Below are 14888 nucleotides of genomic sequence, written 5' to 3'. Positions count from 1 at the left end.
GATATTCCGTGAGAATTCAATCCCTAGGTATTTCTCTAAGAGGCTCTGTGCCTTTCACTTCTTGTTCCTTTCTCTGAATTTCCTCCCTCTCCTTCCTCCTCATGTGAACCTCACACGTGACTCTCCTGCTACCCACTTCGTGGAGTTGGTTTGGCGCCAAGTCCACACGAAGTGCCACATGATGACTCCGTAGAGCAAGAGTAGGCTGGAAATGAAGATGGTCCCAAAGGTTGAGGAGCAGACACGTGAGTGGACATGCCTGCCACACACCAGCCTGGGGGGAGGCAGCGGGGGTTGCAGGTGATGACTGACCCCTGGAGCTGTCCTTACACACCAGCTGCCTTGAATGAGCCCCCTATTATATCCAGGATGAAGTAAAACTGCCATAGCAGCTTCTAGAATCATAATCTCTCTAAAGATACATAAACTGCCCAGTCTCATGCCTGGAAGCTCGAGAAAATATGGGGGAAGTTCCAGATGACTTTCTGTGATACTGTGATTCCTCTGTGACTGGAACCTTCCAGTTTTGAACTGCTATAGTCTTGTGAAATGCTAATGGATGCTAATTGCATCCAGAGGGACAGGGATGCACTGTGTGGAGCAGAACAATGTGGGGTGAATGGAGGCAGCAGAGATGGGGTAGGAGATGGTGACTGGGAGGACAAGGCTGAAATGCCCCCAGGGCAGCATAGTGACAGCTGGAGGCCCCTCCTACAAGCGTCACAAGGTTGAACAGATTAGTCATCGGAGCTCTGGGCTCCAAGGTGGGCAGACACAGGTCAGCAAGTCTTGACAGGGAGACACTCAGACCAGGAGGGCCTAGCTCAGGACGTGCAGGCCCACAACTTCAAATTCAGATCCCTCAGGGAAGAGTTTGTGACCTCTAATGCACATGTCATGGATGACATTTTGTCGTTGTAGGTTTATTTAAACACCACCCCTGGCAGCAACAAAACCCCAACAACGAAAGCTGCTATTTCAGAGGTCCAAAAACATTTAGTGCCTCAGATAACAGCTTTCTGAAAGCTAAAAACATGAAGTTAGATTTTCTTGGGGGAAAATAAAAATCAAAAAGAGAGCATCCTACTGATGTTTGCACTCTTCATTTTGAAGACCAATTATGTGCCTCAGCAATCATGATTTCTTTCAAGACCTATTGATGGAGATCCAGGCAGTATTTCTTCACTTCTGGTTGCGCACATGACAGTGGCCCAGCATTTTAACTTCTTTCTATTTTGATTAGTGAAAAGAATAGAGGCATTTCATTTTTGAATAAGGCAAAACTTAGGGGAAGCCTTTCTCGAAATATAGAATGGAAGCATGCTCAGTTGGCATGATGGGAAGAAGTAGGTAGAAATTTCAAAGAGGCCTATTTTACTCAATATGGGGCAATGCCAGGGATCTCAAATCAAATGAACTCCTTTGCAAAGCAGTGAGGTCTCGAACACTGGAAGCGTTCGAAGAAACCCTGGACGACTATGTATTCTGGATACGATAGAGAGGACCCATCAAGCATGACATGGGGATCTCTCAAGCCCTTTAGAGTTCTGAGATTCAGCAGGCCTGAATCTCAGAATTCTAAATTGATCTTTCCAGAGGGGCAACTGGCTGTGCTTCGTGCAAAGCCCCTATGTCAGCCACTCTGAGTCTCAAGCAGGCAACAGTCAACTCACCGACACTTGGCCATTGATGATGACCTCCTCAGAGAACCGCACTTTGACTGGATTGGACTTTAATCTTGCCTTTTTTGCAGCACTAATAAATGCTGACTTGGGAGACTAGAAAAAAGAAAGCATTGGATATGATTATTGGGAACATAATGCAAACCCTGGAACAGTTGTTTTCTAGCTTTATTCTCTCAAATATGCATTATTTTTGCTAAAAAGTATGTTTGGTGCATGCCCAGTTCAAGGACGAAACACAAATCACAGAGGCAATCAAAACCCTGTCATGCTCATAAAGTGGGAGGTTTGATTTACTCAGCAGACCAGAACTGCAAAGAGTACATTCCATGTTCTAGCTGAGCACATTCCCAAAGATCTTATTTTTTTGGGAGAGAGAGAGACACACAGAGAGCATGAGCATGGGGTAGGAGATGGGGTGAGAGGGAGAGATTAAGTAGACTCCTTGCTCAACACAGAGCCTGATGTGGGGCTCGACCTCACGGCCCTGAGACCATGACCTGAGCTGAAACCCAAAGTGGGTCATTTAACCAACTGAGCCACCTAGGCACCCTGCCCAAGGATCTTTAAAAATGATGCCTGGGAAAGTACGCAAACCTTGCTTTGATTACAGAGCTTTGAATGCAATGTGGAGGGGAAGTGGTGGTCAAATCTAATGTTGGGTTCATGTCAAATTGATCATTCCTGATTTTAATGAGGTGGAGAAGAGTCACTAACAGTTCTAACGTGATTGATAATCCCACTATTTTTTCACATGAAGGATTTAAGGGCACGTGAACAGGCAAGTGCACACACTCATAAAAAAACCCCTCTTTATGTACCCAAAACTCTAATTTCAGCCTCTTGTTGGTAACCTGTCATCCTGTGGTCTTGCGGGACAGGACAGAGAGACCACCCTGGCTTACAATTGAATGTTGACTTCATATTCTGTCTCATTGTAAAGGTTCTTTGTACCGTTGACCCTTTAAGAGCACAAGATCCATTTATACATGGATTTTTTTTTCTGGAAAGTACAGTATGATACCATAAACATATTTTCCTTTTTAAAATTTTTATTTATTTCAGTATTATTTCTTTAAGTGATCACTACACCCAACGTGGGGCTCAAACTAATGACCCTGAGATCAAGAGTCAAATGCTCTACTGACTGAACGAGACAGACACTCCAACATATTTTGCTTATGATTTTCTTAACACTTTCTTTTCTGTAGCTTGCTTTTTTCTAAGAATACAGTATATAATACATATAAAATACAAAATATGTGTTCACATTATCGGTAAGGTTTCTGGTCAATCATAGGCTATTAGTAATTAAGTTTTTAGTTGCATGCAAGTCTGCATGCAACTTTTGACTGCAGGGAGGTTGGTGTTCCCAACACCTACATTGTACAAGGGTCAACACTGTCTTTTATTGGAAAGAGGGGCTGAGTGACTCAATTTTTCTTCCTTAGAAACTAAAAGTACAAGAGGGAAACTTGCTCAGAAGGGTACCGTGATCCAAAGCAAGCTCTTGCTGCACAGTCCTGATCAATGTACACCCTCTGAAAACCATCCTTGTTTAATTATAATGAAGCCTGAGGAGAAGGGAACTCACATCTAGGAGGTATCTACTATGTTGGGGACAGCATTTGCTTATTTTCAAAAAGGACTGCATTCTCATTGAACCTAATATATAGGTAAATATTTAGTTTGAATCACGAAATTGCCATTTTGTATATTAAAATAGTCAAATATTGCAATTTGCAAATTGTTCAACCTAATGGTTTTTACGGTATGTATCTGTAAGAGGTTCAGACTGTTGTGAAAAGAATCCTAGTAATTGACTCTAGAACCAACACAGAGGCTCAACTTTCTGTGTACTGTATTAATCTCAAGGCACAAAAGCCAAATAGGTGTCCCATACTTTGATGTTAAACTCAACACCCAAGAAACAAACAATCCAATCATGAAATGGGCAAAAGACATGAAGAGAAACCTCACAGAGGAAGACATAGACATGGCCAACACGCACATGAGAAGATGTTCCGCATCACTTGCCATCAGGGAAATACAAATCAAAACCCTAACCTCACACCAGTGAGAATGGGGAAAATTAACAAGGCAGGAAACCACAAATGTTGGAGAGGATGCAGAGAAAGGGAACCCTCTTGCACTGTTGGTGGGAATGTGAACTGGTGCAGCCACTCTGGAAAACTGTGTGGAGGTTCCTCAAAGAGTTAAAAATAGATCTGCCCTATGACCCAGCAATTGCACTGCTGGGGATTTACCCCAAAGATACAGATGCAATGAAACGCTGGGACACCTGCACCCTGATGTTTCTAGCAGCAATGTCCACAATAGCCAGACTGTGGAAGGAGCCTCGGTGTCCATCGAAAGATGATGGATAAAGAAGATGTGGTCTATGGATACAATGGAATATTCCTCAGCCATTAGAAACGACAAATACCCACCATTTGCTTCGACGTGGATGGACCTGGAGGGTATTATGCTGAGTGAAGTAAGTCAATCGGAGAAGGACAAACATTATATGGTCTCATTCATTTGGGGAATATAAATAATAGTGAAAGGGAATAGAAGGGAAGGGAGAAGAAATGGGTAGGAAATATCAGAAAGGGAGACAGAACATGAAGACTCCTAACTCTGGGAAACGAACTAGGGGTGGTGGAAGGGGAGGAGGGCAGGGGGTGGGGGTGAATGGGTGACGGGCACTGAGGGGGGCACTTGACGGGATGAGCACTGGGTGTTATTCTGTAGTTGGCAAATTGAACACCAATAAAAAATAAATTTATTATTTATTTAAAAAATGATCCCCATCTTTATCAAATACAAGTACACCTGAGATCAATTAAAACAATAGGATGAGGGATGCCTGGGTGGTTCAGTGGTTGAGCATCTGCCTTCACCTCAGGTCGTGATCCTGGGGTCCTGGGATTGAGTCCTGCATCCCCTGCGGGGAGCCTGCTTCTCCCTTTGCCTGTCTCTCTGCCTGTCTCTGTCTCTCATGAATAAACAAATAAAATAAAATAAATAAATAAAACAGTAGGATGAAATGGAGAAATGAAATGACAAATCCATTTGATGGAATATTATTCAGCCATAAAATGGAATAAAGTTCTGGTTTGTGTTACAACATAGATGAACCTCGAAAACATTATGTTGAATGAAAGGAACCAGACACAAAAGGCCACGTGTGGTAGGAGTTGATTCCATTTACATGCACTGTCCAGCACAGCCAAATCCATGTGACAGAAGGTAGCTTAGTGGTTGCCCTGGGCTGGGGAGGAGAATGGAGAACTATCATCTGCGGGGTTGGTTTCCTCTTGGAGTCACAGAAGGTTCTGGAACTAGTCAGCAGCAACCGTTGAACAAGATGGTGGACATACTTAATGTCACAGATTTGAACCATTTAAAATAGTGAAAATGGTAGCTTTCTGTTCATTTTAAAATTCATTCTTATTTACTTGAGAGAGAACAAGAGCTGGAGAGAGCACAGAGGGAAAGGGAGAAGCAGACTCCCTGCTGAGCAGGGAGCCCAACCTGGGACTCGATCCCGGGCCCCTGAAATCATGACCTGAGCCAAAGGCAGACACCCAACCACCTGAGCCACCCAGGTGCCCTTAGCTTTCTATTCTGTGCATCTTATTATAATAAAACAAAATCACTGTTGAAAAAAAACACAATATGTCTATGTATATTTCCAGGTGGACTTTTGCTTGAATACTGGGGAAAAAAAATCCTGTTATTTCACGTTCTCCTCTGCACCCATCCCACCTCTGCTTTGATCAGTGTCTTCGAGGACTGGATGGATGAATGAATGAATGAATGGTTTGGCCGCCAGAGCTTTAATTCCCCTACTTACTCAAGATGTTTTCAGAGAACGGCTGCCCTCTTGGAACGAAACCAAAGAAAACAAAACCAAGAACTCAAAAGACTCTAAATGGCTGCTCCTCAAGAACAACTTTGAACATGTTCAACATGACTTTTTTTTTTAAGATTTATTTATCCATGAGAGACACAGAGAATGGGGCAGAGACATAGGCAGAGGGAGAAGCAGGCTCCCTGCAGAGAGCCCACTGTGGGACCCGATCCTGGGACCCTGGGATCACGCTCTGAGCCGAAGGCGGACGCTCAACCCCTGAGCTACCCAGGTGTCCCTCAACATGACTTAAAAGTCCTACTACAAAAAAATAAAAAATCCTACTACAGGGGCACCAGGCTGGCTCAGTGGGTGCAGCGGGATCAGTGTGCTTCTTGATCCCGGGGTCATGAGTTCAAGCCCCACGTTGAGTGTAGAGATCACTAGAAACAAACAAACAAATAAATAAACAACGACAAACAAGAGTCTACGACAGAGCTTAAGTGATGGGATAGTGGTGTTCTCCTCGGTATCTCTAATTATAGGCTGAGTTTAGTAATGATTAACAGACAAATCGTACAGTAGTGAGTTCATTTGCTTTGGATATGCCATTTTTTAGCTGAAGGGAAAACATTCTTCTCCCCTAATGATTTTAAGCAGGCGATATTTACGCTGGCACGATGGGTTCAGTGCAAGTGAAGTGGCTGTAAGAAAACTACCCAGAACAGACGCTACTAATTAGATGAGGTGCTTGAACGCTGAAGCACCCCGCTGCTCCAGCGTTGTTGGGGAATGAAGGATCTCACCCGTGTTCAACATGCCAGGCACCGAGGCTCATTTCCCTTGTGCATCAGAATCTTTAAATGGGAGATTTTGCCAGATTTTTCTAAAATGATCTGTGTCACTCCTTGCCTCGATAAAAAGGTATTGCACAGGACTTATTTCTTATGCTTACCAGTGGATATATAATCTTAGAAGGTATTGATGTTCCCATGGAAGTAGTAGGGTGATTGGCCCCTAAAGTATGTGGCCCCATGCGGCAGAGCTTGTCAAAGCTGGTGATGCTTCTCTCTTCTCCCTGAAGCTAGAGCATGCTGTCCCTTATAGCCTCGTTCCCCTATTTTTTTTTTTTTTACCCTGCCCTAATGACAAACCTGATAAACTAGGAGAGTCAGCAAGGAAACCAGATAGCCAATGTAGTCAAGTAAATACTATTTTACATGTATTCTGAAGTCAATGGACTTGGGATAAAAGTCCAAGAATTCACACGAGGGCCTTTTTCTCATTCTGGATTTGTGACTGTTTCATATAATTGCCACACATTTTACAAATTACTTTTTGATGATAAAAACATAAGCTCCTCAAGTGTGAAGGTTACTGAATTGGAGTCAACAAAGTAATGGCTTATTCCACTGGCTGCTGGAATTACTTGTGCCACACATGCTACGTCAACCCGTCACGACTGCGGTTTGCACTCAGATCTCCTTTCGCAGCTCAAAAAACATACAATGTACACCACTCAGAAACCTGATGAGTTAATTCTTAGCAACCTGCAGACCTGTAGGGGCTGATCATAAGCACTTCCTATCCTGTGGTGGGAATGACAAGTAATTACCATTTAGAATAATCAGATTCTCCTGCTGTTAATTAATTTTAAGATTAGAAGGGCTCTAATCAACCTCGGCACCTCTTTCCAAATTTGCTGTTGCTGAGGTGGCCAGAGTAGATATGTGGCATGTTCTTGATGCTTTTAGATGCTGAGAAGTCACTAGAACATCATTTGGAAAAAAATTACATAAATAAGATAAATTTCCGAAACTACAGCCAAAAGTCTTAAATGAGCAATTCATAGTCGGCATGGAGTAAATATTTAGTGAGGTCTAAGTGGCCCACAGTTATCACTGGGTAACTTAGTTTGGAGTTCCCCCAAAGCAGACCCCAAGACAAGGATTCACAAGCAGGTCGCTGTCTCGGAGGTGCTTGCAGGAAGCGCGCATAGGTGAGAAGGAGGAAGGGAGACAGGGGGTGGAGGAGGGAGCCAGTGAAGCATTCTTTAAGCCATTCACCACTGTAAGCAACAGGAGCTTACGCCTGTTGGGGGCCTCTGGGAACGAGGCAGGCCACAGGCCTCAGAGTTATCATGTCCGAGGAGACAGAGAGCTCGGGTATATATATTCACCAGCTCCTGTCAATCAGTGATCGAGTGGCTGTTCTTCCAGGAACGTTAATTCCTCAGCACCTCTGGCCTGCTGCATGAGCCTCATCTTGCGGCCAGAAAAAACCCACGGGCGAACAATCGTTGGTGCTCTCAGCTGGAGACTGGACTGGCATGCTCAGCGTGACATGTGGCAGGAGGACACGGTCTGGGTCCTGATAGCATCTAATACACTGGCGCTGCCGTGAGGAGATATGTAGCTTCCCTCAGGTGTGTGGGACATGGTGGAAGTTGGGCAGGAAGTGAGTAGCAGGCAAGTAGGTCCCTCAGCTCTTTGGCCTAGAAAAAAAGCTGAGTGAATCTTGATAGCTCCAGGACAAGAGAACGGACAGTGACTTATGCCAAGCGCCAGCGAGCTGGGATTGTGCGAGGGGAGGTAATCGGGACTCTTTCAATATTCCCTGTCTCAAGCCACATCAGGCTAGGAAGTTCTGGAAGTTCTAGATTTGGCAACTGTGGAAGGCAGAGTCAAAGGAAAGGAAGAAGGAGCTAGCCAAGAAAGATCTGTAATATCAAATGGTAACGGTGCAAGGAAAGAAGATGGCATGTCAGAGCAAAACAAACAAAGTTCATAAGAAATCCAGAAATTCCTTTTCTAGAAGGCCATCCTAGTGGAATGGGGAAATGCTACTATCTGGATACAGATAAAGACTTCTACGCAAAGGTGTTCCGTGCAGAATTAGAAGAGAAGGCCGCTGAAGTATGAAGGGCCCACTTAGCCAACATAAGGGGGTGCTGGTTAAGTAAATCCTGGTTTGATATAATGCTTTACAGCCGCGTATATGATGCTTATAAAGAATTCTTGATGATATGCAACCACGCTTATGCTAGACTAAGTGATAGGAGCAGAATAAACCTATGTCCAAGACCTCCACTACCGACAAGGCATATATCAGAGGACTAGAAGGAAGTAGGCCAACTGTTTACTCAGAGACTGGCTGTCTCTGAGGAAAAGGTGTGCCGACACACATGGTCTTGCTTTGTGGTTTCCCGCTGCACGTCCATAATTTTTCTCTAAGAAATAACGTGAAAATGGTGGAAGGAGAGAGCCGTCTGTTATACTACTTCAAAAACAAGGCAGCAGCCGGTTAAGGATGACTTCTCAAAAGCCTCAGGAATCCTGAGACTGTTCTCCCAGGCCCTCTTGACCTGAGCATCAGTAAAAATCTGGTCCCTGCAGCTGGGTTCCCTGGGGGTGCCCGGGGACCATGCGGAGTGAGGTAAGAAGGGGGACGCATGGGCTCTCTTGTCTCGACTGGACCTTATTATGCAGAAAAAAGACAAGGTAACAAATGCTGGCCAGCACTTTACAAAAGAAATTAAAATGCTGATTTTTACTGTCTGCTATAAAAGTAGAATTTACACACATTCTTTTGGTCCGGTGGGTCATCTGTTTTCAGGACGTCAATCCTGGCTGCTGAGAGGATGTTCAGCAAGCGAATGGAACCCAGTAAGTTTTTGTATCTGAAAAAGCAAATGTGCCGATGGGAAAACCCAACCACAAGAATGTAAGGAACAAGTTTGTAGCCTCTTCTCCCATCTTCTCTCCTCTCTGAGTCTAATCTGCCCATTTAAAGCACTTTACAGTTTTAATTCCTTCATTTCCACTCCCACATCACAGAGGAAAAAGCCACTCTGGGCTGGATCAGTGAGGGGAGATTCTGTGTGGGACAGTGGTTCCCAAGTGGAGATACCCCCCCCACCTCCACCCAGGGGACACCTAGCAATGTCTGGAGATGGTTTTGGTTGTCACAATTTGGGGAGAGGGCAGTACTGGCATCTAATGGGTGGAAGCCAGAGATACTAATAAATATCCTATAGTGCATGGAACGGCACCAGAGAATGGAGAGTTCTCCAGGCCAAGTGTTGCAGTGGTGATGGTGAGAAACTCTAGGAGAGCATCTAGAAGTTGTTCCGAGGCTTGGAAGGTGAGAAGGGTTTGGCTAGGCCAAGGAGGTGTTGGGGTGGAATATGCAGTGGGCATTTCAGGAAGGAGGGCTGGTCAAGGAAAGTCAAAGATGAGGATTCCATCAACAATGACCGGGCAGGGGGAGAGTGCTGCGAGGGGCAGAGGTGCAGCTGTTGGCCAGAAGAACATGCAACACTTGCTCCTAAATGCTGACTTTCAATATAGCACAATAGCAACAGCCGCCTGAACTCCCGGAAAGTTGCAGATGATCTATTATAGGAAGTTCCATGACTCACTGATAATAATGAGTATTCATATGAATAACGCACACTCAAATGGCAAAAAGAGCAAGCAAAGCCACAACCCTTAACTTAAATGCCACCTCCTTGATCTTTCTCCAAGCTTACTGTATGGGCTAAGACATTACCTCACTTTGCAAAATAGCCTGGTTCGAACTAAAATGGTTCCGATCTCACACGCCCTAAGAGGTTACAAAGTGGGAAGAGAGAATTCAGGAAAGACAATGTGAACTTGAAGTGCCACCAGGAATTTACAGTTGGTCAACCACTCGGTCATTGTAGACATTTCCATTGGCTTCCCCCAACCTATCTGTCCACTGCAAAGAAATGACAAAGTGTGGATAGATTTGAAGTGAGCATGAGTGACAATTTGGTTAACTGAAACAATGTAAAAACAGACCAGCTGTACTTTATCTGGAAGGAATCACGGAATCATGAGATGGTGGAGCAGGGAAGCCCTTGGATGTGAGTCAGTGTGACCTTCTCAGACAGGCGCGGAAATCCGAGCAGGTGGGAGTCACCTGTTCTAGCGCCAGGAACTAGATCTCAAATCTCGGTTCTCTTACTTCCTGCTGTCTCCTTGGTTTTCAAATCCACACATGCGCGTGTGGTTGCATCCCAGAGTGGGACTAAAGGTGACAGTCAATAGTAAACTAAGCTTTTATTATAAGTAGTTATATCCTGGATGGCACGATCTGTGGTCTCGGTTAGTTCTATTTGTCATCTTATCAGAATCTTGAATACTTATTTTTTCCTGCCTGAAATGCTTAGGCTATAGGGCTTAGGAGGAAAATGCTGGGACAGGAGACAGGAATGACTTTGGTCAGGAGATGCAGAGTGGCCACTAGCAGAGCCTCCAACTCCCTGGGGAAGAAACGAGAAGCGCAAACAGGCGGGAATCTCTGCCAATCCCTGCAAGGGGCACACAAGGTACCAAAGGCAAACGTTTGGGGGAAAATCTGAAGGAATTCGCCTTGGTATTTTTTAGCTCAACTGCCAATGTATGGAATTCACAAACAACAGCAAATCTCTAGAAATAGAAAGTCAATTAGTAGTTGCATGTGACTGAGGGTGGGAGGGGTATTCACTGTAAATGAGAACGAGGGATCTCATTGGGCTAAAGACAGTGCTCCCAAACTGGATCCTGGTGATGGCCCCATGCCTGAGTAAATTTTATACAGATCATTGAATTGTATGCTTAAGATGGGTGGATTTTAGGATACACAAATTATACTGTGATCAAGTTGTCAGAAAAAAAATCATGGCAACTGAAGGCAGTACGATTTTAATCACTCCGCATGCTCCTGACCAAGGCTGCCGACATCAAATTCTGACAGTTGTATTTCCTCTAAGAGCCACCTTCAAAAGGGGGAGGCTCCCTGAAATATCTACCAACTGATTTAGAAGGGGATATGAGAAAGCATCACGCTGGAACATCCTACAGTCAAACAGTCCCATTATATTTGTGATTCTTACGCTGGGAACCCTAGGAAAATCTTGAGTCTTGTGGGATTTCTAGATGTGAGTCCCATAGGACCGAAGAGCCGGTTTTCAGGATCTATAGAAACTGCATTACTTTCTTTTCTCTCCTCTGAATGGTTTTGCTATCACGGTGTATAAAATACAAATAATGAAGATTTCTAAACTCATATGGTGAATGCGATGCTGTTTTCCTCTGCCATTATTCGCGGGAACGGTTTCAGGGGACAGGGAAGAGGAGACCACAATCCTGGGCTCATACACGGGCACTTTTACTCACAGGACACTTACAGGGTAAGGCTGAATGACAGTGAGGAGTATCGATTCTTTGCAGCTTCTGAAAGAGAAGAAAAACAAACATATTTATGAAATGCACAGAGGCCGGTCTCTTGATAGTGACAGCGTGCTTTTGAAATGCGATGTGTGATGTGTTGGCGACTGTTTCCTGGGCTCTCAGGCAGAGTAAATCAAAAAGCTCAAAGATGGGCTTTCAGACCGCGGAGAAAACCAAAATCAAGTGTTCACCCAGTGTAACAAACAGCCTGATGGAAAGCTTCCCCTGCGGTTTGCGTTGGGCGCTATTACCTGTGATGCCAAACACCAGGGCTTTCGGAAAACACTCGCCCAGGGAAGGGGTGTCTCAGAGGCCTCGACTCCCTCCGTCTCGCACTTTCCGCGGCCCTCAACACTGATTCTCCCCTTTTGATTTTAATTTTCTAGAAAGGGAATCGATTTTTAAAAATTCACAACATCATTATCTGCTCGGGGTCATCAGCATCATGAAAGAAAACTGTCACTGTGGGGTTCTCGTGGGCAAACGGCACCCCCGCAACATCACTTCCCCGCGCCAGGTGGCTCATGGGGGTCCACAGTCGCAACGCCCAAGACGCTGGGCCGCTAAGCATCTCAGGTGGCTGCTCGCTGGGCAACGGTGTCCATGGTGGGGGACACCACGCAGGAGAAGCAGAACGAGGCAAGATCGTGGTCTATTTTTTTTTTTTTTAAGATCGTGGTTTATTTAATTTCCCCCAGATAACCCAATCCTGACAAATAACTCAACCCCTTGGGAAAATCATGCTGTGGTTATAGTGGTTTTCCTTCCTTCCTTCCCTTTTTATCCCAAGTAGGAGAAAGGTCAGTTGCCACTTTGTTGAGGAGACGCCGACTTTTTTCTCCTTTAGGTTTTAATTAATGGCCTCCTCTTGTGATTTACTCTGCAAAGGAATAAGGTGAAGGGAGTCTGCTGCACGGCCGCTCCCCGGAAGGAGCCACTGCAAATCGGCCTGCTAGCCATCATTGCACTGAGGCTGGGTCGGACCGGGTCGGACCGGGTCGGAACACTTGCCCTGGCAGCGCTCGGTGTGGACCGCGAGGTGCGGGAGGAGAGCAGTCAGCCGAGTGGGGAAGGGTGGGCTAGAACTCAAGAGCAACTGGAAGAAGTATCAGAACATTCCGGGTGATGGTAACTGTGGGGAGAGTAGCACGTGGGTGCCAGTGGCCTGGATGCTCCCACGGGGTCCCAGTTGCCAAGGGTGGGCGGAAAGCTCCACTAACAAGTAGGCAGCCCGCATTCTCATTAGATGGAGAAATGCAGCGACAGTATGACCAAACCAGAGTTAAGTGGATGAAATGAATGACCATGCACGGCTGCTGGGTGTATGGACCCGCGTAGCAGTTCAGGGGAGCAGTCTGGCACCACCAGGCAAAGACCTCAGTGTCACCTGTGCCACTGAGGCAGCCGTTCCCCTCTGGTTGACACCGCAAAGGCATCCTGTCTGGCTCCCAGGACCATGGAGGTGAAGTGCTGGAAACGAGCTGGGCGTCCAGCTACAGAAGAGTGGCTAAGGAGACGCATGCGTGCACGCCACGGAATGATGTGGCGAGACGAGGCAGGAGCCCAGTCTTGCCCGGGCACTCCTGGAGGGTGCTTTGCACGTGGGGGAAGAAACTGGACGAGGAACACAACATAATACCATTCCCAAGAGCTCAGAACGTATGTGCTCCAAAAAGCAGCACACACTGGGGAGAAGGCAATAAGAGAGCACAGAGACACGCCAAACAGGTTGGAGAGGATTTCTCTCGGGGACATGGGAGCGGGTGTGACTATAAATAAGTAAAATCAGTGGAGAAGAGCCTTACATGGGTCTATGATGACGATCGTTGATACCATGAACAGATGAGTTTGATGACCTCAACTCTCTGCACGTATGGTTTAATAATAATAATAAAAAAAAACCCTCACAATTTGGAAGAGGATGAAGAAATGTGGGGTAGACGTATGCTAGCAAACTCACCAACTGCTTAAGGGGAGGTGGCTCTTGGGGGCCTCTAAAGAAATCCCTCATTTGCTCACCAAGACGACGGAGGACCAGCCTCCCAACTCTCTGGGGCTGTTCAACTGCACCCAACTACCACTGGGGGCTGAACACAAGCCCCCAGCCCCCACTCTTTCCACACAGATCTCTGCGTAAGAGAAACACACACTCAGAAAGCGACACACACAGAAGCAAAGTACTGCTTCTTAGCTCTCACTCAAGTTCCCCTTGTTCACGGGAAACAAGGAAGGCCCAGCAGAGGAGAGATGTGATACAGCCCAGCTGATGGAAGCATTTGTGTGCATGTGGCAGCGGGGGTCCTTGCTAGTGGGCTAGTAGGGCTCTGGGGATTGTGCCCTGGGCACAGCTGATTGGGCCTAAGGGCTGAGTGAGCCAATTAGATTCCCCTCTGTAGGATCAACTAAGAAACAGTGTTGGGAGCCGAGTGCCAGTCATGACTGGGCAAGAGTAGAGGTGACAAAGGCCGGTAGTCCCCTGCGCAGTCCTGGCTCCCACCATTCTGTCAGAAAGAAAGAAATTGGTGGAAAAATCTCAATATAACTATGATCAGTTCTGGGAATGGGCTTTTACTTCTGTTTCCTTTCACCTACAAGTACTTAATTATCCCCTGCCAGACATGAAGAATTAACTCCATGGTGCTTTGCATCCCTTAGGATTCCTAATTCAATCCTACAAGGGGTAAAAAACAAAAACAAAAACAAACAAACAAAAAAAACCCCGAAACAACAACAATAACAACACCAGCAAAAAGGAAGCCCTATGTGTTCATAGGTCACAGGATGCCAAGACGGCTGAGGTAGCTCCAGCTGGGGCCTCAGGCCAAAAGATGCCAATCACCTTTGCGCGCCAAAGCTAGGTGCCGCAGGACTTTCAAAGGAAGTATGGAAAACCAGAGTTTGGGACCTCTAACCCCTTATGCACCTTGGAGCTGGACTCATTACTTAATTAAAAGCGACAAAAAAAAAAAAAAAAAAAAAAAAAGGCTACCGGGAGAGGCCGGTGGAAGCAACCTATGCCCAAATTACAGAGGCTATGTTTGCAAAATTGCTACCCTTCCACTGAGGCAGGCCCAGTGTGCCATTCCTAGGGCCAATATGTGGAAGACGTGGTAG

General features: G+C 45.8%; 1 protein-coding gene across 3 annotated transcripts in view; it reads right to left on the bottom strand.

The window, feature by feature from the left end:
* FRMPD4 (FERM and PDZ domain containing 4) overlaps positions 1–14888 on the bottom strand; it is a 566058-nt gene that overhangs the window by 34572 nt on the left and 516598 nt on the right. For all 3 annotated transcript variants that reach the window (XM_038586821.1, XM_038586822.1, XM_038586820.1), the window contains exons 5-6: positions 11732–11777; positions 1674–1778 (exon numbers count right to left, since the gene is read on the bottom strand). In XM_038586821.1, coding sequence (XP_038442749.1) covers positions 1674–1778; positions 11732–11777 — 151 coding nt within the window. The remainder of the gene's footprint in view (positions 1–1673; positions 1779–11731; positions 11778–14888) is intronic.

The sequence above is a fragment of the Canis lupus genome, chromosome X, assembly GCF_011100685.1.
Source record: "Canis lupus familiaris isolate Mischka breed German Shepherd chromosome X, alternate assembly UU_Cfam_GSD_1.0, whole genome shotgun sequence".
NCBI lineage: Eukaryota > Metazoa > Chordata > Mammalia > Carnivora > Canidae > Canis > Canis lupus.
Note: the sequence above shows the minus strand (reverse complement) of the source record. Positions and strands in the feature narration are given on the sequence as shown.